Source organism: Amphiprion ocellaris, chromosome 4 (assembly GCF_022539595.1).
Source record: "Amphiprion ocellaris isolate individual 3 ecotype Okinawa chromosome 4, ASM2253959v1, whole genome shotgun sequence".
Lineage (NCBI taxonomy): Eukaryota > Metazoa > Chordata > Actinopteri > Pomacentridae > Amphiprion > Amphiprion ocellaris.
The window spans coordinates 29,515,251-29,540,458 of NC_072769.1; the positions used below are offsets into that span (position 1 = coordinate 29,515,251).

The 25,208-nt window shown below is 39.7% G+C and overlaps 2 protein-coding genes across 2 annotated transcripts; both read left to right on the top strand.

Annotated features, from left to right (window-relative positions):
• The first annotated feature begins 805 nt into the window (after positions 1-805).
• sec23b (SEC23 homolog B, coat complex II component) lies at positions 806-11,482 on the top strand. The gene is made up of 19 exons (XM_023273211.3): positions 806-965; positions 2,422-2,649; positions 3,468-3,525; positions 3,687-3,773; positions 4,460-4,696; positions 4,902-4,984; positions 5,091-5,235; positions 6,503-6,661; positions 6,870-6,985; positions 7,093-7,216; positions 7,363-7,443; positions 7,554-7,643; positions 7,904-8,010; positions 8,401-8,554; positions 8,759-8,836; positions 9,065-9,226; positions 9,378-9,464; positions 9,558-9,779; positions 10,463-11,482. Exons 2-19 carry the CDS (start codon positions 2,429-2,431, stop codon positions 10,550-10,552), a joined length of 2,301 nt encoding a protein of 766 aa, XP_023128979.2. The 5' UTR covers positions 806-965; positions 2,422-2,428; the 3' UTR covers positions 10,553-11,482.
• A 5,639-nt stretch (positions 11,483-17,121) lies between these two features.
• Positions 17,122-23,328, top strand: LOC111570471 (germ cell-specific gene 1-like protein). Its single transcript, XM_023273243.3, has 5 exons — positions 17,122-17,734; positions 19,489-19,536; positions 20,775-20,927; positions 21,549-21,660; positions 22,228-23,328. The coding sequence occupies exons 1-5, from the start codon at positions 17,446-17,448 to the stop codon at positions 22,520-22,522; spliced, it is 897 nt and encodes a 298-aa protein (XP_023129011.1). The 5' UTR covers positions 17,122-17,445; the 3' UTR covers positions 22,523-23,328.
• The last annotated feature ends 1,880 nt before the right edge of the window (positions 23,329-25,208 follow it).

The following is a 25,208-nucleotide window of genomic DNA, read 5'->3' on the forward strand; positions in this document are numbered from 1 at the left end:
CTAAAAGTAGATTACCAATACCACAGTGTAAAAATACTCTGTTAAGAGTGAATGTCAAGCATTTGAATTTTTATTAAAGTAGAAGTACAGAGCAGCGTTAAAACCTAAAGTAGGTATGCTACTTTAAGCTAGGTAGTAGACTCATTATGCAGAATGTATGATTTCAGAATAGTGCATAATATTTGATTATATTTATTGATGCATTAACACATTCAGTCTATGTATGTTTGTTACTTTAATGCTGAAGCTGGGACAGTAAAAAACACACATAGACTGAACATGTTAAAGTATCAATAACATGTTGAGTCTATGTGTGTTTGCTACTTTAATGGTGAAGCTGGTAAAGGTGAATTTACTATTTGTTATTATTATATATCCTCTTGGGGATCAATAAAGTTGTATCTTTAACTATAATATTACATCATAAGTGATGTGTTGATTATATTTCGTATTATTAAATTCAGTCTGAAAATTGCCTAAAGTTATCAAATCAGTGTCTTTGAGTAAAAAGCAAAATATAAAGCAGAAGAAAATGAAGATACTATAAAGTACAAGTAACTCAAGATTATTGATAAGTGCAGTGGTTGAATAAAGGTGTTCAGTTAACTTCCAACCATAACAACTCCATGATGAACCACTGAGGCCTATGCAGACTGTTTAGGCCATACAGTCTATGGTTTCGGCACAGCAATCCTGTGACCTGCCTCCGTTTCCCATACTTAACCACTTCCGCTACGTACGGAGAGCACGTATTGACGTAAGACGTCAGAGCCAATAGGAGACGGCCAGGCTTGTAGTAACACGTCATTCTACTAAAGTGCAGAAGCCGGTTATTCGGCAGTGTTCCTCTCACCGTCCTCCGTCAGTCCTCCTGGTCGTCCGTCTGCTTTTACATCCAAATGCTGTAATTTATTTTCAACGGAACAGACTCTTTCGCTCTTGTCTCGGCCAACTTGATACGAAAGGTAAGAGCTCGGCTTCATTTTGCCCGAAAGTAGGTCGCCCATCTCTGTGGAAGTGGGCTAATGCTAAATTCCGTTAGCTACCATTTCCGAGTCAGCCGTAGGAGGTGGTGTTAGCTTGTAGGTGTTTAGTGCCAGAGTAGCGAGAAGACATTACTTGTATAACTAACTGGGTTTCTACAACCACTGTCGATGTGATTCTGTGTTTTTGTGGCGGAACACATTGTGTAAGTAGCCATATTTGAATGATTTCTGAATATAAATTCTGTTCAAAAGAGGCAGAAGCAGTAGTGGTGCATTTATTAGTGATGGTACGTGGCTGTAGACTGAAAGTTTTTAGTTTCATTATACTGCAGAAGTAGCTCAAAATAGGGTTTCCCAGGGTGAAACATGAAAGTCTTTTTCCAGCACCACACTAGAATGTGTGATTTTGTTCCTAAATTGATGGATTTGGTCATTTCTTTCAACAAATTCACACAGAAATTCACAATGTGTCAAATTTAGATGTAGTATTAGAACTGGAGCAGTTCACTCATTCATTAGAATAGAAATTATGAAATAGCATCAGCACAAAAATGGTCAACTATTTTGAGGGGGAAAATATCATTTTCAAAACATATATGTAAAAACATATATGTAAAACATGCCAAATATTCCTCAGTGTCAGCTTCTAAGTTTTGAGAATTTATTGCCTTCTTCTGTCCTCTCATTATCTTTGGACTGTGAACTGTCGATCAGACAGAACAAGTGATGTGGAGATGTCTCTAGGATTTGCCAGGTTAAACATGCCCATTTTATGTAATCCAGGTTCTGACATTACACAGACTTGACAACTGCTTGAGTAACTTAGGAAAAAAAACTGTTCATTATTAGATGATATGAAAAAAATCAAGAGTTGCAACTGTTACACAGTTTACTGGCTGACAATAGTTTTGAACATATTTTACTCTCTGAAAGTTTTGTGTCCAAATAACTGTCTTTATCATTTTTCCATTTTTTCTGGCTGGAGTAATTATAGTCTTCTAATTGGTGTCCTTTGATAGCACTGAGACATAGGGCAAGTATACAGTTGCTACAACAAAACTCTTAGTGATGCTTTGCAAAGAGAGTCATTGATGTTGCAGGAACACATGCCAATAAAGGTGAAGCATAAACATGCCTCTGGGGTTAATGTGCATTGTACTCCTTCTCATCAAAACATGCTAGTCAGATTTCCTGATGAAACATTTGTGCGTCATGCTTTCGAAGATTCCTTTTTTAGCCTAGCAGAGAAAGGCTCACCTGTATAAATAGCAGGTGTTCACTGCAGGAGATAGCGAAGGTAGACAGAAGAGAGATGGAACAGTGGAAAATTTGGAGTGGCAGAGTTTGGACTACAAGTGTCATAGGGATTTTATTTGGTTTTTTCATTGAACTGACAAATCTCACTGTGGTGTATTGGGCTCTTTTTTTGCTCAAGCTCAGTGATGACGACCTACCAGGAGTTTATCCAACAGAATGAAGGCAGGGATGGGGTGAGGTTCAGCTGGAACCTCTGGCCCTCCAGCCGGCTGGAAGCCACCAGGCTAGTGGTCCCTGTCTCCTGCCTTTTCACACCACTCAAGGAGAGACCTGACCTGCCACCAGTGCAGTACGAGCCAGTTCTGTGTAGCCGGGCCAACTGCAAGGCAGTCCTCAACCCACTATGGTGAGTTTCACATAAAATCAATGCCTAGGCTTGTATGCATATTTGAAATGTTTTTCTTTAGGTGTTTATAGCCAGAAACCAAGTATTTTGGATTTTGTTTTTATTTATGGTATAACTTTACTTTCTTTTTTCCCATATCCATAGTCCTAAATCATTTATGTCCAGTACCACTCCTGTTCTTGTCATTTCTTCATTGTAGTATACCTTTTGTAAAAGCAAATAAGGGTGTAAGCAAATGCAGGGATTTGAATTTGTGTGAATATTTCTGAACACCTCAGCATTTCCAAATGCTGAGGTGTTATAAGTATTGGGTGTGGTACATGAGAAGTGCAAATACTCCTTGCACACGCTTTCAGTTACAATTAGAGGTGACTGTTGACTTACAGACTAATAATTTGGCTGATATAGATTGTTAGTAAGATAAATCTGATGTTTGTAAAAGGTATATTAATATTGCACCTAAAAGTATGTGTCTAGGTATCAACATGTAGAATAACATAAGTTTCAACACAAAACATTGAAATACCTTTTTTGTTTATGTTTTACATATGTTTAATTAAAATTACTTTTCAACATTCGTACTCGAGTTGATTGGCTCTTTCTAGTAACCTACAACCAATCAGGTAATGAGGTCAACAGAACATTGCTAGTGTCAACTATTACATCAGAGCCAAAATAAGACATTTTTAAATATTTCATTTAATTGGGAATTGGGTAGAAAATAATTCTGGGTCTGGTAATCAGCCAGGCTGCTTATTGATCAACCATTGCTTCTGACATTTGGATACAAACCTTTTTTTTTAATCTTTCTTTTACAGTCAAGTTGACTTCAGAGCAAAAATATGGGCATGCAACTTCTGCTTCCAGAGGAATCCAGTAAGTACTGACATTTATGCCCTCGTTTAGTCCATATATTTTGATACTAATTGTTGTCAAAACCTTCATCAGCTTTAACCTAATTAGAAGTTATTGTTGACTAGTTACATTCTTTAAGTATTGTGGTTAATGTGGGTTTCTGTTTCTGTGTGTTTGTGCAGTTTCCTCCATCTTATGCAGGCATATCAGAAGTGAACCAGCCAGCTGAACTCATGCCACAGTTTTCTACTATTGAGTACATAGTACAGGTAAATAGTACATACATGTATGCACTCAGACCTCAGCCATGTGCATGGAGTACCAGAGATGTACTGTGCAAAGGTTAATGCTAGCTTTTTCCACTAGTAGCATTTGCAGGTTGAGAGTATTTTTGTTTCTCTTTCAATCTTAGATCCAAGCACAACTTCACTGTCGGCCTACGACCTTGATACATTACTATACTTTTTGTGATGAGTTTATATTTACTGAAGTTCCATGAAGCATAAGTTTATTAAATGAGAGACAAGCTTTAAACTTTGCTCAAAATTATACTAAAGGACACCTAATTTAGTCCATTAGTCACAGAGGTGTAGTCAGGTAGTGCTCGCATATGTCAAATTATCCAGTTGACTGAAATAAACATTGCTAATTATAATCATAAAGCAACATTCTTGGCTTTGCAACCACTGAGGGCCTGATTGGTATTGTGGTTAACAACAGTAACTTCAAAAATAATGTATATGGTTTCCAGAAGTAACATGATCTTCTGATGATCATGTGGTATATCTGTTAGTGCAAGTGTTATAGAAACATACAGTTGGCAAGCAGCAAACCAAGCAATAATTCATCCACTTCTTTGCATCTTTGTAGCAGGACATTTTTCTGTTTGCAGACATGAAAGAGTAAATCTCTTGATATTACCAGTGTTTAACTATTCTCTCTTGTCTCTTTACAGCGTGGACCCCCAGCGCCTCTGATCTTCCTGTATGTGGTAGACACATGTTTGGAAGAGGAGGACCTCCAGGCCCTCAAAGAATCCCTTCAGATGTCACTCAGTCTGCTGCCACCCAACGCCCTGGTGGGTCTCATCACGTTTGGCCGCATGGTCCAAGTTCATGAGCTCAGCTGTGAGGGGATTGCCAAGAGCTACGTGTTCAGGGGCACAAAGGACCTCTCCTCCAAACAGATCCAGGTGGGTCTGGGCAAAGTATTGAGAATGGAAAAAAATGAAGAGAATATTGTTTAAACAGTTTGAAAGCCTCTCAATGTGACATTTAGCTTGATATTAAGAAAACAAACAAATGAATTTGTGGTTTTAAAACTGTTAAACAAAGCAGCCGACCTGAAAACTCAACTTAACTCAACTTAATAATGTGCGTTATTTTTTTTTCTTTCAGGAGATGCTGGGTTTAACAAAGCCAGCAGCTTCTGGACAGCAAGGTCGTCCTTTGGCCCCTCAGGATGCTGCTGCCTCTTGCAGGTACAGGCAAGCACCAACACTTGTCCATCAATGGTAGTTGTCTGCAAAAGAGCCTACAGCAGTTTCCTTTCTTCTTGTCTTAAGATGTGCTTGTCGTCATATCCAGATTCCTTCAGCCTGTGCAAAAAGTCGATATGAATCTGACAGACTTGCTCGGAGAGCTTCAGAGAGACCCCTGGCCTGTCCCTCAGGGCAAACGGCCGCTCCGCTCCACCGGCGTTGCGCTGTCAGTTGCTGTTGGTCTTCTGGAGGTACGAAAAACACTGTTATTGTTTGTTTGACTATGAACATACTGTTTAATAACACTTACCCACATAAGTTAAAAATGCATTTCTGGGTACAGATTTACTCATTTACACACAATGCACATAAATACAATGGGCACAGATGAATCATCAGCTGTCAGAATGCTTCATAGTAACCTGGACTTTAGCCCCTCCAAGACAGTAGTGCCACATGTTCCTGTTCCGAAAGGCACACACTGTCTGATAATTATCATCTGCAGTAACAGTCGATGTGCTCTGTTAGTTCAAAGGCTAGTTCCTGTTTGCCTTTTGTCCTTTCCCTTCACCATCATTATCCTAACTCCTGTTCCGCTGTTAATCTGTGTGGTTATATAACTGATAGTGAAACAGATCATTCCCCCGCTGTACTCTCTTTTAGCCAATAGGAGATATGGCTTGGTTAGAATACATTTTGTTCGTTCAGTGGCTCCAGATACACTGACCTGTCAGGAGGTGTTTGACTTGATGGATGAGTCATGTACATATTTAGCAGAAGAACTGAACATTTTTCACATAACTCTCATCCGGCCTATTTGTTTAACTGTTGTCTGTGAATGAGTGCAGTGTGTCCCTTTTTATAAATTAATCACTGTTGACCTAGAATTTACAATCAATTGATAACCTGGTGTATAACGCTTATTCTTGCTGCCTTGTGGTTACTTGGCCCATTTCCAAGTATTTTAATGTGTTTTGGACTCTCCCACACTCTTGGACTATAGACTTGACCGTCGTTGCTGTTAGCCGAGAGGTTTGCCCTTTGCTGATTCCCTGAACCCTCATTCAGACTTTTTTGCGCTTTATGCATTTTGTTAAACCACACTTCGGCCCTTTTGTATCTGTGTGAAATACATATTGCTAGTCTTAATGAAACTGTTTCAAGTGAACTGGATAAAGAGTGTAAAAGATGCTAAATTCCTCAGTGCCATCAAATCATATTTCAGTTTCTGACTTACTGTTAAATTAATCCTGATTCTTAACTGCCACAGGTTTCACTCTTCTCTGCGCTAATTCTTCTCTTTGAGTGTCAAAATTGAGAACCAGGTCACTAATATTGCTCGTTAGCTGCATGTCCTTTTAACTTTACGAAATTAAGTGCTTACTTTATGAGATGAAAAGAAGTTAATGCTGCTTTGTTATGTAGCCAAATAACAAGCTTGCAATGTAGATTTGTAACCACAGGGTCTAATGGTACTTGAACTAACTGAATTCTTAATTTCTTTTCTCTTCTCCTCAGGGTACATTCCCCAACACAGGAGCCCGTGTGATGCTCTTTATTGGAGGACCACCCACCCAGGGCCCAGGCATGGTGGTGGGAGATGAGCTGAAAACCCCCATCCGCTCCTGGCATGACATCCAGAAGGACAACGCGCGTCATTTGAAGAAAGCCACCAAGGTGAGCAAATGCATGTACCTTCTACAAATACTGGTATTTGTAGGAGTGTTTGAGTGAAATCTAACCTTTTGTTGTTCTAAAATCTCCATTATCACTTTATCCCCTAAAATAAACGTCTGATAAAGTCAAATTATTTTCTTACACATATTTGTTTGTGTTGTTTTCATGTGGCATTAATGCAGTGTTTCATGATTTTTGTATTCCACAGTACTACGAAGCCATGGCCAACCGTTCAGCAGTAAATGGTCACAGTATTGATATCTACGCCTGCGCTCTGGACCAGACTGGACTGCTGGAGATGAAGTGCTTATCTAACCTCACTGGGTATGTCAGCATTTGCTTTTTATTTGTTTGAGGGTGCGGTGATGTATTTGTCTGCCCTTTTTTAGGCACAGTTAAGCACCTTGATGTGTTATTTTGCTGTATTTCAGGGGACACATAGTGATGGGAGACTCCTTCAATACCTCCCTGTTCAAGCAAACCTTCCAGAGAGTCTTTAGTAAAGACTACAATGGAGACTTCCGCATGGCCTTTGGGGGAGTCCTCGAGGTCAAGGTAAAGAAGTGTTTTAGTCATTGCAGTCATAATAAGTGTAGTTACCCTCTATACTGGGGCTTGTAATGTCAACTTGTTGATATTAATTGCCAGTCTGTCATTAGCTGTTGAAATCCTTGAATTTATGACTTCTTCTGTCTTTATAGACATCAAGGGAGCTGAAAGTTTGTGGGGCCATTGGACCATGTGTTTCGCTCAACTCCAAGGGTTCCTGTGTTTCAGAAAATGTAAATCAGCTAATACTCAAAGATAAAAATTCTTTAGTCTCAAGAGAGGTAATCTGACGTAAACTATTATTTACTGGCATTCAACGCAATATGTTCTCTCTTTTGTTTAGGAAATGGGAATTGGTGGCACAAGCCAGTGGAAAGTGTGCAGTATCAACCCTTCCACCACTTTGGGCTTTTATTTTGAAGTCGTGAATCAGGTAAAACATGAATCTTTGCTTTTGAGCTCTCATAGAATTACAGTGGGCTGGTGGTACAATTGTCACTCACATCAAACAAGTGAATGATTGTGATGGAGGCTAAAGGCTTTGTGTACTGAAACTCCTCAGACAATGGTTTCTTGTGTGATTTTTTTTCTTGCATTTAATGGCAATTTATTTGGCTAATACAAGAAAGGAATGATTGTCAGCTGCCATCTTACTGGTTCTACTGTTTTGTGGTTATTTTTTTGTGTGTGAAGCACAATGCACCAGTCCCTCAGGGTGGTCGAGGGGCGATCCAGTTTGTAACCCAGTACCAGCACTCCAACACACAGAGGAGGATACGCGTCACCACCATCGCCAGGAAGTAATACTCGTTTTATTGTTGATGTACACAATGTTCAGTGATTGACAACAAGCTAGACTGCACCTGAAACTGTACTTGTAGAACATAACAGGTTGACGCTGAACAAACTGGTTTCTTTTGCTGAAAAGAATGTCAGGCGTGAATATTTTCTTGGGCTTTCAAGTGTCATTTATTGTTTTATTTAGACTTACATTTAGCCAAGAAAGTGACTGCTAGAGTCAATATTGGTCTGCAGAAAGGATGTTTGCATTCCTGCAATTTACAACAGCGCCTTCAAAGACATGTTTGCATGTGCGTCATTCACACCACACCCACACTCACCTGTGCCTCTCTGGTTTCTTTGGTCCTATTTTCCTCCTCCCTCCCTCATTCTTTCTGTAACCACTCTAGCTGGGCCGATGCCCAATCACAGATTCAGCACATTGAGTCGTCATTTGACCAGGAGGCGGCTGCAGTGCTTATGGCTCGTCTGGGAGTCTTCAGGGCGGAGTCAGAGGAGGGACCTGATGTGCTGCGCTGGCTTGACAGGCAGCTCATCCGCCTGGTGAGTGTTACTCCCACACACAGCTAATCTCACTGTACGCAATGCAATACATAGTTGGCTTTGTTGGGAGTGTGTGACGTAAATAGTTAAAACGTCATTTTGTTCTCACCTATTGCAACTCTAGAAGGATGTGTCAGGTTACATAAGGTGTATTCTGTGATATTTTCAGTGTCTAAACAATGTTTTTCCCTCCCATTGTTTCAGTGTCAAAAGTTCGGCCAGTTCAATAAAGATGATCCTACATCCTTCAGACTGTCAGAGTCTCTGTCCCTCTACCCACAGGTAAACCTGACACCTAGTGGAAATGTGGATATCTGTGAAAGCAAAATCTTTAAATGAAATTATACAATCTTTATTAATTTGATTAAAATGTTAATTGTAATTATGGTAATGTTGCTCATTTTTGGTAGTTTATATTCTGAGAGTCTGCTTATTCAAACACCTTTGATTGTTTTTGATTAAATGAAAATGTAGCTGAAATCAGTAATATTTATTTATGTCCACTTGCAGTTTATGTTCCACCTGCGGCGGTCACCGTTCCTGCAGGTGTTCAACAACAGCCCAGATGAGTCATCCTATTATCGGCACCACTTTGTCAGGCAGGACCTGACACAGTCCCTGATCATGATCCAGCCCATCCTCTATTCATACTCCTTCTACGGACCACCAGAGGTCAGCCTCAGACCCTTCACATCAACATCACTGTTATGTGTATCCCACTGGTAGCAGTGGGCCTTTCCTGGAAACTTCTGCAAAAGTGTTCATGTTTTTAGCACTAAATTCTTCTAAAATTTATCCTGGATATATTATTTGTTGTTCACAGCCTGTACTCCTGGACAGCAGCAGTATCCTGCCAGATCGAATCCTGTTGATGGACACTTTCTTCCAGCTGGTTATCTACCACGGAGAGGTGAGACAGTAGACAATGTCATACCCTTAATATGTTGCTTGAAGAAAAACATTGCATGTAGTGACACAGCAGGCATTTTCTCTTTATTCTTAGACAATTGCCCAGTGGCGAAAAGCAGGTTACCAGGACATGGCAGAGCATGAGGTCTTCAAGCTGCTGCTCCAGGCTCCGCTGGACGATGCTCAAGAGATCCTACAGACACGCTTCCCCATGCCACGCTACATCGACACAGAGCACGGAGGCTCCCAAGCTCGATTCCTGCTCTCCAAGGTCAACCCATCACAGACCCACAACAACCTCTATGCCTGGGGACAGGTACAGTACTATTGTTATTTTTTTTATTTTTTTTTTTTTTAGTCTTTTATACTTACAAATATTGAGGTCAAATTCTTCACACAGCAACATTTTGTTTTCAGTTGACTGAAAATAAATGGTGCTGATTTTGGAGATTTTTGGGACAGTTCCAAAGTAATTTATGTGACAATATGACGCTTACAGAATACCTTCTAAGTATTCTGAAATTGAGTTTATTTGCTTTCATTCTCATACAGCATCACTGGGCTGTGGTTTGGGAAAGCTCTCTTTCTGTCCTTCCATCCAAATAAAGACGTAACAATCCCAGGATTTTCTGTTCTGTGGATGAAAAACAATCAGTGCTGACAATTTAGAAGATTTAACATCAAACTGTCAGCAAACAAAGGTCTTGGATTAGCTAACCCCCAGTTCTAAGTGGGAAAGATTGAAATCTGAAAATAGCGTTAATCTCTTATTTCCCAAATCAAGGAAGGGCTAAACCATAACCTGTTGTATGTGACATCTATGTCCGTCTGAGAATGAGATTATCAACAGAACGAGCTCTTGCATAAGCTAATCTTAGTGATAATGTGTTTGTTGCATTGTGGTGGTCAGGGGATTAGAGTTATGTCATGAAAAGATGTGTTTGTAAAGTGAGTAAATGACTTTACCACCGTTTTATCCTCCCTTGATCCCTCTTGTAGGAGACAGGAGCTCCGATTCTTACAGATGACGTCAGCTTACAGGTCTTCATGGACCACTTGAAGAAACTGGCTGTGTCCAGCTCTGCATAGACGCTTCTATTCCGCCACAGAGTAAAGGAGTGACACAACATTCCTGTTTTACTATTGGGATCCATTAACATTTCCCCTGTTTTAGTAAAGGAGCCAAACCAGCCAGTCCATTGTATGTGTTTGCATCCTTTTACTGTACTCTGTCTTGAGACTTAAGAGACATTTCCATGACACAAAACTAACAAAAAAAAAAAAAGGAAGAGTGGCACATTCCTAAGAATACAAGTAACATGAGAAACGGCTCCAGTTCTCAAGAACCACACTGTAAACAATATCAAATTCTCAGTTATATATTTGATATAACGTCTGATATCCAGAAAGATAAAATTTCTAATTTAATTTGTTTTCTTTTTTGTTTGTCCTAAAAATGTGTATCTACTGCATCACACTGGGTTGAAGGTGCTGTTAAATAGGATGCTTAAATGTGTTTTGCTCTGTCAATAGCTAAAGATATTTCTCATTAATAATTTATAGTAGTACCTCTAATGCTTGCTTAAACATTGTTCACACGGCTAATCGGTCTTGACACTGGTGGCTTGTTAATCACAGTTTATTTGAGGAAGGCATATGCAGTTGAGGTCCGACATGGATTATACATTAAGTGTTTTCCAAGATAATTCCCTCCCTGAATAATGAGGATTAATGTTCTGAGGAATGGAAGTCAATCACATCAGCTGAGACTGACTCAGTTTTCAGTGATGAACATTTAGATTTATTTTTAACTTTGACTTCATAGGGAACTCTGTAGTTTGAGTCCACTCATCCTGCCTTGTTCACCATCTGGTATTTTGCACCCGATGACTGCCCAAGTGTCTTTGTAATCAGACTTTAATATACTGTGTGACTGTATAGAAAGGACAGTTGTTTGACTTAGAGCATGTCAGGATTCTTAATACCATCCATATAAATGCCTGCAAGCAGGAAACAAGAGTCGGTGTCTGTTGTTTTTTCTTCAAAGGTACCATTTTCACAATGCACTTTAACGTCATTTGTGATGGATGCACACAACAGCACCACGTGAGCTCAGCTGACAGATTTCAAACCACAAATTTTGCCTCCCGCTCTGGATTTTCTCTCAGACGACTTAACAGAGGTTACAAGAGATGGTCAGTAAAAACACCCAAGCAGCTGTTTTGTCCTGCGCAACAGACGGAAAGGCTTTACTCTTACTGTCCAGCGTTGTAAGTTTGAACGATTGCGTGCCAGGGTGAGAGAGAGAATGGTAGGCAGTATGTTGCAGCACCCGTAGGTGAAATGTTAACCTCTGTGCAGATTGGAAACCAGCTTCCTCCCTAAACAATTGTCTTTTTTTTTCACCATTCATTGCTACTGTATGTAAAGCCTACACACAATCTCAATCATAAAACCACTCACACACCATCTACTGTCACTGTAAGCTGATTTCAGAGCACCCAGACAGTATGATTTCGAGGATCAGTGAACTGCAGATTATGAAGACTAATCCTTTGGGGCTATCTGTTTAGAGGCAAATTCTACTCTTAGCAGCTTTAAGCGGAAGTTGCCACTGAAATACAAATGAAGTCTGTGTCTATCAAGAGCTTAGGCCTTACTATGTTGCATTCGGAAGCTCCATATGCTCCAAAGGTATTCAAGGCCAAATCAAAAGATGCAGTACAACAGCTTTTAATCTCTTTTGACATGGATACTTGTGCACGATACTAAAAGCTCCTTTAAAATCTGCATTTTTTGCAGTTCAGAGCTGTGTTGTTGCGTGTGATTTGAGGCCACACTACATGGATATGGAGTGATCTCATAAACTGAGCATAATCATGTCTTCATTTTAATCCGAGTGTCTATATGCTTGACCGTTTTCATGCATGCAAAAGCCACAGCTGTGCATGTTCGATGACAAAAGAATATTAAAAATTTTTGTCAGTCCAGTATTTTTTGTTCATGATGCTCATGTCCATGTGACTCCCAGGCTTAGGCAAAGCTGTGAGGAAATGTGTCGTCTTATTATGTCCTATCAAATCCTAACGGATCAGTTGTAGTCCAGCAGCCACAGAAATCCATTCTGGCATCCGTCCCCTGACAATTTATGTAATATTTCTATATAGAATATGTCATAGCACTATGATTGATGCAATACTGCAGTCAGATGATAAATGCTATAAATAGATGAGTTCTAATCCTCTCAATGATTTAGATCGTAGGAGAGAGCCCTACAGTTTGATAATGGTTTCAAAATATGTGTCTAAATAGATGTGAAATGTTTCAGTATATATACATGTGCAGCATCAGGCATTTTTCCCACCCCAAATACTTATCGTCAATAGAATAGAATAGAAAAATGTTGATCCCCAAGAGGAAATTCTGGAAATTCTGTAAAGTGACACCACCAAAATACACATACATGAGAAATAAGAAAAATACACTCAGGTACAATATCCACAACAAAGTGTAATATATACTATGATTAAAAATGTACCAAAGTGTAAATTGCTAAATATAAAAATATTCATTGATTAAGAAAATGAAAGTCCTGCCAACTGTCTCTGTATGCTGATATGATAATGATGCCATTAATAATCAGATAATATTACAGATTTTTATAACTGAATACAGCTTACAGCTTGACAATCAAAAGAGAATAAACATGAAATCAAATATAGAGGATTTTTTAGTGGTAATAGTACAGGCAAGGCAAGTCAGTAAGGGAAAGCAAGTTGGAAAACTTGTGCTTGCAGTTATAAAAGCTGAAGTCCTCCATTCTCAATCCATGAAGTCATCCTCACTGCAGACTTTATTGCTAGAACATTGTGACATAAAACATGTTGCTCTGTTCAGGATATCTGAACTGGAGCCACTGCAACCTCAGTGTGACGGGTAAAGAGAACATCTGGCCGATCTGAACAACTTGTCTGCATTCAAGGAAAACAAAAGTGATAAAGTTGCTCTGTTAAACCCAGCAGTGACCTCATGATTAAGTTCAGTGTTGATACCAGATTACAGTGAATGCTAAAATGTACAGTAAGAGTAGCACAACTAGTCAGAGGAGCTTTAAACTCTTAAAATAGATCCTTGTTGTGAGTTGTCACAATGAGCATTATACAGTGAATTTACACACAGATTTTAGTTGCTTTCACTTACAGGCAACCAATGAGGACTGTCAAGGGGAGGAGGTCAAATGGTGCAGATGACCCCAGTCCATAGCCCATGCGGTTCATACAAAGACCTGAATTTAAAATGGGAACGACTATAAAAATGGGATGAGGGGCCCAATTTAGAAAATGTTGTCTCCATGTCCATAATTCCAAATATCTGGCCTATTTAGGATCCTGACAGAGGAGTTTGATGTCAGCTGTAGACATGAGGTCAAAGCACAGTGTCCCAGCTAGAGTTGTTTTGCTCTGAAAACATTCTGAGAAAGTTCTGCAAAGTTCTAGTAATGTTTTCAGTGAAAAGTTCATTATTTTTCGGTTCTTCTTAAAGTATTCTAAAGTATTCTAAAATATTCTAAAAATCTTCTTTTTAAAATGTTTCCCAAATGTTGCATTGAGAATGGACTTGTTGTTATTGTTATGTAAAATTGGAGGAACGCCTCATAGATTCAATAATGTGTCACCTAAGAAACAAAATAATCTCAGAACATTGCAGGCAGAATGTTCCACCTTTGGTTTACAGGAAAGTTTTATAAAAAATAAAAAACAAAACAAAAAACATTCTGTCATCTGAGGCTTCCATAATATCTGGAAAACATTTCTTGGATGTTGGTTTGTGAACGTTCTGCCTTTGTTATCATAGAACATAATCTGACAACATGCTCCAAAAATCCGTTTCAATTACAATGTTCTTTCTTTTGTTTAAAGAGCATCATAGGAACGTTGTTTAAAACATTCTTTGAACAGAGATTACATTTAAAAATGTTAATTTTAGATTAAAAAGGGTCAATGTTGTGTGAATATTTCCTGCTGGAGCTTCTGTGTTAGAAGAGCATTTAAATGCAACATTAATACTGTCTTTTCCCCTATGGCCATTTGATGAGAGAAATTCTTCAGTTTCAGCAGTTTCGTAGCTGGCCAAAGCTTTTTGCTTTTTTTCAAAATAAAAGTCACTTTAGCCAAGATTCTGAACCACAGGTGCATCATTTAATGAATAACATAAACTCACAGTGCATTAACAGATGAGACCTTAACCTGTTGATTACTTTTGGTAGAGCCTGAACCATAGGAGACAAAGATCTGTTGTCTTGCACAGAGTCTATATTATTTAACATTTAAGCATGTTGATGAGTCTCACACATGCTATTGAGAAATTCAAACCGAATTCATCTCAGTGTAGTACATGGGCAAAATTTCACCTGAAATGTTTGAGATGTGAATTATTCTCCTATTCGAGGATTTGTTGGAAGCGTGAGGATTCATTCCCACTTTGCTGCAAAAGAGTTGAAATGTGTGAACTTGAGAGCAGGGATTAACTTGTTGTTATTGCCTCGAACCGAGGAGATGCCCTATGACCATCCTCATGGATGTCATAAGCAGTGTTTACTGGACTGCAGCCAAGTATCTGCACTACCAATTTGCCGCTGATTCTCAATCAGACTCTTGTCAGCTGTTGTTGGGTGATTTCAGGACACTTTTTGAGGCAGGAGAATGAAGACTTGGCCAATGGGTTTCCAGTAAATCCTCTCCTGGAATTTGATCATACTCATTATCAAATCAAATGACTTTTTTGTTATTTTTGTGCCTCCAGCAAGTGGTATTTGACACAGTAAATTTTATCCAAATGTGCTCCTCACCTCTTGATCATCTTCAGCCTGCCAAGGTGTTAATTACCTGCAGAATCACCAGCGGCTTGTTTATCAGTATTTGGGGCACTTCTGTGGAGAGCGTGGCCTGATTTGTCAGTTTTTGGAGTCATGTTGAAGTGCAGCTTAGCCTCCAGGGCTGAGAATGATGGCACACTGCTGAGGTAACAGAGAAGCCAGGCCTCTCTGACCTCATTTACTCTGAGGCTGTAAACACTGTTCGCACAGGGGCTGAAATGGTTTGTATTTTTAGCTTTAGAAGAATGTGCTTTCAGATTAGAAGATATTCACAGAGGACTCTCAGTGTTGTGAAAGTCATTTCTGTATCCACAGCGTGCAAACCTCAACAGGCCTCCATCGATGACATCATCTCCTCCCTCTAGCACATGTCAGGTTATCTTAAAACACAACAAACTTTTACAAATGAAGGTGAGGACTTAAGAAAAAAATGTCCAGAGCTTTTGGGAATTTTACAGATATTATTGAATAATTGCAATTAAGTACACTGCCTGTTCTGGATTTAACTAAGTAAATAGGTCAGAGCCTTCCATTGGATAATTACTGCAGTCATGAATAAGTTTCAGCTGCAACAAGCTTATTTAACCCTAGATGATGCAGTGAGGAGCTTCTGATTTCTCAAACAACCATGTTGGAAGACACATCCTGTGGTCATGGAAAGGATGTTAATCTGTCTCAGAAGGGTCAAATTATTGGCCTGCATCAAGTGAAGAAAACAACTAAGGAGATTTCTGAAAAAACTAAAATCAGGTTAAGAACCATCCAACGCATTATTAAAACCTGAAGGATTGTGGGGAACCATCATCTTCGAGGAACAAATGTGGTCGGAACAAACTCTTGGATGATCGTGATTAGAGATGACTTAAACATTTGATGAAATCCTATCATAAGAAATCAACAGCAGAACTCACGGCTATGTTTATTTGTGAAAGTAAGAGCATTTCCACATGCGCAGTGTGAAGGGAACTGTAGGGATTGGAACTAAACAGCTGTGTAGCTCTACACCACTGATCAGTGAGGCTAACCAGAAAAAAAAGGCTTCAGTTTGCTATGGAGCATAAAGATTGGACTCTGGACCAACAGTACGTAGAAGGTCATGTGGTCTGATGAGTCCAGATTTACCCTGTTCCAAAGTGAGGGGCGCATCAGGGTAAGAAGAGAGGCAGATGAGGTGATGCACTCATCATGGCTAGTGCCTACCACACAAGCTAGTGGGAGCAGTGTTATGATCTGGTGTTGCTGCAGTTGGTCAGGTTCAGCAACAGTATGTTACCAAAGAATGAGGTCAGCTGACTACCTGAATATACTGAATGAGGTGTAAATAAAGTCCACATCAAAATCTGCATATTTTGCAAATATTTGATCTTTTTCTATGTGCAACATTAAAATCAAACTGTTTAGTAAATCGGGTAAATTTATAATTACTTGACAGATACAGTTTTTGGCATTACAGGATTCTATCTTTTAAAATTTTTTTTCTTCTGGTGCACTTGCTGACAGATTTTTTTGCATGAAATCTTTTCGAGTGTAGAGACAAAAACAGTAAGAATGCTTCCTTCTCAGACTTTGTCCAGTGTTTTCGCCCTTAATGAAAAAAAAACTAAGTTACATATCAGTTTTCCTAAATCTCAGTGAACTCTGGCTGCAAATATTACTGAACTGTGCGTTATTTGGATGTTTGAGTGGTAACTTCCTCCGCTGCCTGATAATCTCCTTGCAGCTGATAAGTTGTTTGTGGGGGGTGGAGGGAGGGAAGCATCCTAATGACACACAGAGGGGGAGAGCATCATAAGAAAATCCCACATTGGATGCAAGTGAACGTCAAATCCTCTGACAACGTGACATCCTATAGGCTGGACGCTCGTGGGACACCTCGTGTGCATATGATGGATATGTGACACTGTGACGCACAGCTGAGCTGCAGCTGGAGATGCTGTCTGAGTCCTGAGCGTCGCTGGAGGTTTTCTGAGATCTGCAGAGCTCCAAATGGGACCCTCACCTCACCTGGCGTGTTTGGGAATTAACCTGGACCAGTGCGTCGGTGCCATTTGGCACACATGAACTTTTTGGTCCACGGCGCGCTGATCCTGCACCTTTCACTTGGACAATGAAGACGTCTCGCAGGTGCAGGAGCTTTCTGTCGGTTAGCTTGAACTTCTTCGCCCTGTTGTTCTCCATCACCGCGTTCATGACGACCTACTGGTGCGTTGGCACGCAGAGAGTCCCCAAACCAAAGTGCAGCAAGCTGCGGACGCACCAGTGCATCGACTACGGAGTGAACGAAACGGACCCCAACAAAGTGGTGTACAGCTGGGAGACCGGGGACGACCGGTTCCTGTTTCGTCAGTTCCACACTGGCATCTGGTTCTCCTGCGAGGAAAACATCCACGATGAAAGTAAGAGAAGGTGTGTGTGTTGTGTGTGGGTGTGCTTGGTGGTAAATTCACAGCTTACCACACCGTCAGACGGAGTTGTTTCACCCAGAAAATACGACACTTTGTGACTTGTTGGACATCAGGAAAAGTATCTCTAAGTGTAGAAAAGTTGCGTTCTCTCTCTCTCTCTCTCTCTCTCGTTTAAAAATCATATAATTCTATTTCCATCCGCTGGTAAAACACTCCTATTTGCATGGCTGCATTTTTTCCCTCATATTTCCATTTCCAGGACTTTTGTTTTGATTGTTGCACATAGTATCTGTTATCACCATGAACATCCAGCAGGCAGTCAGGCAGCAGTCAGAACCTACATAACCAGTGACTCACCATTCAAAATCTAAAGCCAAACAAACAAATGGTCACCTCTGACAAGCTGTCCACTAAATTCCCCCCTTTATCATGATGGAACACTCAGTTCAAAGGAGATTAGTGGTTCTTTTCGTCCATTTCGTGACAATTTCAGGATAATCACTCTCCATTTGTGTCTGTCTGCTTAATAAATTGCTTTATCTGTTTTTATCTGACATGAAATGTAAAGCAGACAGCAGCACTCTGGAGCCTCAGTCTGAAGTTTTTCTGTTTTAAAGGACAGAAAAGTGCAGTTTGAATGGCAGAACTTGCCGTAGCAGTGAGTGACACGTGCACAAGCTTCATCTTCTCATTTTCACCACACTGGTGTATTATAACTTAATAGCAAAGGGGTCAAGGGAGAAGATTAGTTGTTAAAGTAATGTGTATGTCAGAGGGTGACTGTGGTCATGAAAAGTTCAGGTCAAAGGTGTGATGAAAGCCAGATTACTCTTCCCCGGTTATTTTACTTCACCTTGACCAGGAACTGCTCCAGCCTCCACCAGCACAGAGCGTAGGTATGGTAATAATACACATTTATCAGATTTGCAAGAATAGAAACAAACCACAGATTCAGATGATTGGAGAAGGAATTTCTAACACATCTCTGTCTCATCAAGTGGCTGTGTGATGCAGGGCGGGGGCTGAGGCAGCTTGAGTTAATAAGGATTATGTAACAGGGGCCTTGATGAGTTTTTCCTCAAAACAGCTGTTGCCACCCTCCTTCTACCTGATTAAAGAGTTCCACTTAAAACAAATCCAGATGACAGAGTGAAAAACATCACACGTCAAAGGTCATTTTTACACAAGCTCTCGTTACACATCACAAGTTTTGACAAGCATGAGAGATTCTGCAGTGCATCCCATTTTTTATTTTAACATTAGAATATTGTTGTAATTCTGTGCGATGTACCTGTAATTCAGCAGAGCGGGCAGCAGATGTTCAGCAGCTCTGCCAACACACCATCTGGCGAAACTGAATGAGAGGTTCCAAAAGCTGCGTTTCTGACATATGCCTCATATTTAACATTGAGTCCTTTTATTTTTTGAACTTATGAACTTTGGATTTTACGCAGCTGTGTGGATTCAGCAGGTCATCCTCTGTCTCCGCTGATCCTGTCAAACACACCTGGACAGATAATGGGAATTAAACAGATTAGGGATGAGACTGAAGTCTGTATCAGTTCAGCACTGGGCATTTATCCTTTTATTGTTAGGTAATCCCTAAGCAGTCCCCTCTGACTGATTTCAAACAAATATTTTGGAACCGCTGCATAGAGAAATCTGCATAAAGTGTTGAAAGTAAAGATGCCGCTGCTGATGTGCTTCTCTAAGTCATGACTGTATGTTTTTTTCTGCTCTGCTAGGCGAGAGATGCCGAAGTTTCATTGATTTAGCCCCTCCCTCAGAGAAAGGTGAGTGTTTATTATTCATCTTCAGGACACGAATAGTCAGATATTCTTCTACACTGAGAACAGTAATGAGAATAAAAGAGTTCACATGATGAAAATGGTTTTAATACTCTCTTTTGAAAAGCTACAGATACAGCTTTTCCCTGTTTTTCCTTCAGTAAAGGAATCATTGATCCTGCAGTGAAAACACATGTAAAGTCACTGTTATTTATATAGCACATAAAAACAGCAGACATTGACCCTAAGTTTAGCGTTACAAATGTACCTGATCCATTAAACATTGAGGTTACAACCTCACATTATTACATACTATACAGATTTACTTGACTAATTCAATATTCAATTTCTATTGTCTGTGTAATTTTTTTTTCTCCATTGCACTCAAGGTCTGCTTATGAAAATGAAAATACTGATAAATGAGGTGTACTGTGTTACCATGGCACCTGATTTTCCATAGATTTTAAAGCAAAGAACTGCAGCCCTATGTCTAGATGTGCTTCTGTTTCTTTTCAATGCCATGACTGGAAGTTTGTCTTATTTGTGAAATTGCAAAAGTGATTATTTACAAGATGACTGAAGACCTAAAAAAAACCTCTTAAAATGTATCCTGAATGATCTTTTAGAACTGATCATGAACTAAATTTAATTTCTATGTGTATATATCAATTATACATCAATATATGTATCAACTGAGCTATGCAAGACAATTTCTGTAAAATGTTCAGTGGCATAATGAAAGCATAATGTCCTTAACTGTAACTCTTCAGTTTTAAAATCCACAGTTAATTAACCTTCATTTTTCATGAAATCATGCAGACACAGAGTAAGGTACACTCACTGCCTTCTGAGAAATGTACACATCTGTTCAGTTGTGACGTGTCAGAGTAATTTAAGAAGAAGAAAGATGAGAGGTGGACCCAAGAAGAGATGCAATGTCTGATATTTATGTGCCGCCAGACTATATGTCATGAGATTTGTTGAAAAGCTAAATAAGGCTTGTAGTTGCATGTTACCATCTCTTACGTTGAATGTCTCTTGAATTTTCCCAAGAGTCTCCGTCTATCTATAGTTTCAATTTCAAGAAGGAATTCTTCTCCTATTTATCATCAGAAATTCTGTGCAAATACCAGAAATGCACCTGAAAACACATAACACAGCATTCACATGTACTAAAACGGATTGATCTACAGATTCAGTTGCAAAGTTTTTTCGTCCTGTTGTAATTTTTACACATTCTCCAGGGATGCTCTGGCTGTCGCTGGTTTCTGAGATGTTGTACATCATTCTGCTGGTTGTGGGCTTCAGTCTCATGGGTTTGGATCTGGTGCACTCCAGCAACGTCATTGATGGACTCAAGCTCAACGCCTTTGCTGCTGTCTTCACTGTGCTCTCAGGTAGTTGGATTTTATTGGTTATTAACTGAAATACCTTTGTGAGTTTCCTTTAATGCGCTACGTTCAAGTGTTTGATTGCGGTTTCCGGGATTGGTTGTACAGTTTGTTATTTGGAAAAACTCTTTCAAGTATTGCACACCATATCTCATTCCATCAAATGATGAACAGGGAACCAGTAACAAAGCCAAGGCCATTTGCATTTAGAATAAATTTGGAGGATAAAGTGAGAGATCAGGAAAAGGAAGCTCTCAATGAAAATTGCATTCTAATCCAAGAAGCTATTCCTCTGGTTTTCTTGTAATGATAAGGGATAGATCCAATCTGAATTTGAAATCTGTGACGTTGGAGCTTGATAAATAACAGAATGAGTCATGGTGCCAAGCCTTAAGAAGAAAGCACTCATTCAATGGGATTTGTTTTTCAGATCTTAGCTTTAAAAAACAGAATAAACACGCTATTTGGATGGAGATTTAAGGCTGTCAAGACTGGAATTACATCATTTCTCTGTGCTTGTACTTCCAGGAACAAATCATTGCATTTTTGAAGAAATATTGTGCTTCTTTTTGTTCGTGCTGTATATTCAGGCAGCTTTCTAACAACAGACTGCACATATTGTTTCAGGTCTTCTCGGTATGGTGGCTCATGTGATGTACTGTCAGGTCTTCCAGGTCACCGTCAGCCTCGGCCCACCTGACTGGAGGCCCTACAACTGGGACTACGGCTGGTCTTTTTGGTACGACTCCACAGACGTTACATCATCTGTGTCATTGAAAGTGTTAAATACAGAAAGTTCAGTCAACTTACCCTTTAGAAACCAAGGGAAGGATTCCATTCTGCACATGCGGCCCCAAATTGTCAGCTGTAGCTCTCCTCTCACCTCTCTGCAGCATCACTGTTTGTAATGAAAAAAGCCCAAAGCTTTCATGTTATGGTGGGATTAGGCTTTGGTGTCCAAAGCCCCAATACAGTCGTGATTGGAATTGCATAAGGGGATAATATTTCACTCCTTTACAGTATTCACAGTATGCTGAAAATTCATTTTGGAGGCTAAACAATTCTTGACCCTTTATGGGCATTAACCAACCACCATAAACAAAAAACTCTATATATGATCTGGCATGATTTGATTGTCTGGTGTCACCTTTGACCAAGACTGCTTGAGGGAATTAAAGTGATTGGTGCTAATCTCACCAAATACAGTGTCAAAGGACAGAGTGTAAAATGCCAGAATGCAATATGGACTGCCGAGTGCAGCGATAGAATTCTGTCATTTTTGTTTTTTCCTCTGTTTCTTCATCAGCATGGCCTGGGCGTCCTTCACCTGCTGTATGGGCGCATCAGTGACCACCCTCAACTCCTACACAAAGACCGTCATCGAGTTCAGACACAAACGTAAGACCTTTGAGCAAAGTATCCGCGAGGAGCACGCACGGGAGGCTTTCGGATATTTCCGGGAACACTCTGTGCACTCCATCTCCAAATCTGTGGAGGTTTACTCCAGCCAGAGCCTAAAAAGTGGCAGAAAAACTCCCATACCTGCTGACTCCCTGGACTTCAGTGACATTGCAGGATCTTTGGGGGAAGAACAGTGCTGAGGGAGACAGGACAGTAGACACTGTCATTCTGGCATCTTGATGGATGGGAACATTGCTGAGCCTCTTTGGTAAGTGTTCACTATAGGATGAGCATTTATCAGAGCCACAGGACGCTTTGTTAGCTCCATCTGATGCATTTCAACATTGCCTTAACTGCAGCAGGTCATGGAGCTGCGAGTCGAACAAAGACAAAGTTAGGAAATCCAGCTGAGAACTTGAAATAGTGGACGTGAATCTCATGGAATTTTTTTTTTTTTCTGTTTGTGCAACCTACCACAATGTAGATGTAAAAGAAAATGCAAACCCATATAAATAGAGTATCTCTCAGATGGTAATAGCCTTATTAAACATGTTCAGTCAATCAGAAAATCCATGCAAACACAGTTCATCTGGGTTGTCATTTTTGCAAAATAAAACCATGAACACTTAATGCAAATGATGTGCCTATTTACAGTATGTAAATTGTAAATAAGTCGTGGAGTGTTAATGTGTAGTGTGTTTGTACACCGAATGTTTGTGGGAAAGAGTGGATCATTTTTCCTTTAGATTCTCATAATTTATCATCTCACAAAGCCCAAATAAGCATTTGCGACACATTTTAGTTGGATTAGTGTGATTTACATGGCAAAAAACTGCTGAGAAACTTACAACACAGATCTGTCTAGCTTGAAAATTCATATAAATGCACATGTGATGATTGGAATGATCCACAGTCAGTATACTTTCTCACATTACCGGTACAGTGTCAATTTCATTTCATCTTTCTGTTTTGAAGGAAAATAAAAAATAAATGCTGTCGAAATGTCTTTTTTAGAGTGTCTGGAGTGAATGTGGTGAATATTGAAGTTCCCTCTTTTCAAAAATGTATTTTGATCGACTGTTAGTACCTCTGTCCACACGTTTCAGGTTCTTATTTGAGTTGAGTGAAGAGGTGAAAAAATTGTTGATTTGGTACGTCGCTTTCAGCCATTGTTTTAAAAGTCAGTTAAACTTTAGAAACTAAAACTATTCGCATATTCACTCATTCAGTTGTTTTTAATTCAGCAAAATAGTAGAAATAGTTTGTCACTATAAACATTTGTTGGAGTGTTTTGTGAAAAAAAATAAAATAAAATAAAAAAAAAAAAAAAAAAAAAATATATATATATATATATATATATATATATATATATATATATATATATATATATATATATATATATATATATATATATATATATATATATATATATATATATATATGTCTGTAGAGCTGCGCCACTCAACCCGCGGCCCGCGGGCCGCAGGCGGCCCGCACGCTGTAATGGTGCGGCCCACGGCTTACTGTATGCAGTAAATATATTTTTTTCTACTTTTAATAGGACAAAAAGTTTCTGATATACTGACCCCAGAGGACAATATGTTTGGCCTACTGACAACAGGCAGGTAAGTGTTGCAATTGTGGGACTGTACCAGTTGGTGGCGTAATGCAGCAAAAGGTTGTTTGCTAACCGCCAAAAAAAAGACTCAAAAGAAGACTAATGGAAGTGGAGTTCATGGTTGCCGCCGGTGAAGTTAAACGCAGGTTATGTGATGAACACAGGACATTTCAACAGTCATGGGAGGAAGAATTTGCTTTTGTGGAGGCAAATAACAAGCCAGTGTGTCTTCTTTGCCAGAAACAGTCCATTCCAAAACGAACGAATCTCCAGCGCCACCACGACAGTTGTCACAAAGACTTCAAAGTTGACTTTCCACCAGGCAGTAATATAAGAAAAGACAGAATATGCAGTCTCATTGGAAATCTGAGTGGTCAACAAACTGTTTTGAGATTCAGCTTTAAAGAAAGTGACAGAATCACGGAGGCATCATTCAAAGTAGCGTGGAATGTATCAAGGAGTCGGCGGTCTTTCACTGAGGGACAGCTGATTTAAAAAAAAAGTGTTTTCTGGACTGCAGAGTCCCTTTTTGCCGAGTTTAAAAACAAAGCTGAGATCACCAGACAGATATCCAAACTGCAGCTTTTAGATTCAACTCTCAGCAGACGTGTGGAAAACATTTCGGATGATTTGTTCATAAAATTGATCGACGATCTTCAGAAAACGCAGCTCTTCAGCCTGGCCATAGACGAGTCCACTGATGTGTCGGATACGGCGCAACTTATGATATGGGCTCGGTTTTTTAATGGTGACACATTCATGGAGGAAATGTTTGCTCTTTTGCCACTGACTGGCCAAACAAGAGGAGAGGACATTTGTTTGGCACTCACTGACTTTTTCCGGGGACCAGGGACAGAGATTGATTTGGGGAAACTGGTGTCAATTACCACCGATGGTGCACCGTCGATGGTTGGAAAAGAAAGAGGACTTGTTGCATTAATGAGAAAAGAAGACGCATTTCACGACTTTTTTTTTTGCCTACCATTGTATTCTTCAACTCTCTCTTTATCAAGACCAGCTTGGTGACAATGACTTCACACACTTCCCAAACCTACGTTCACAGGTCAGTCAGTTGCACAGTGTCTTATTTAAACCTGCTATCTGTGTTCAGTATTTGGGTGAACTTGCCAGTGGCAACATCGACACTGCCACTATTTTGTTACTGAGACACTTCACAAAGTTTTTTTTTTCTTATTTTAATTCTTGCGTGAATTTGGCTTTGCTTCTCCATGCTAAGAAATGTGATACAATGTCCTGATTTCAACTGA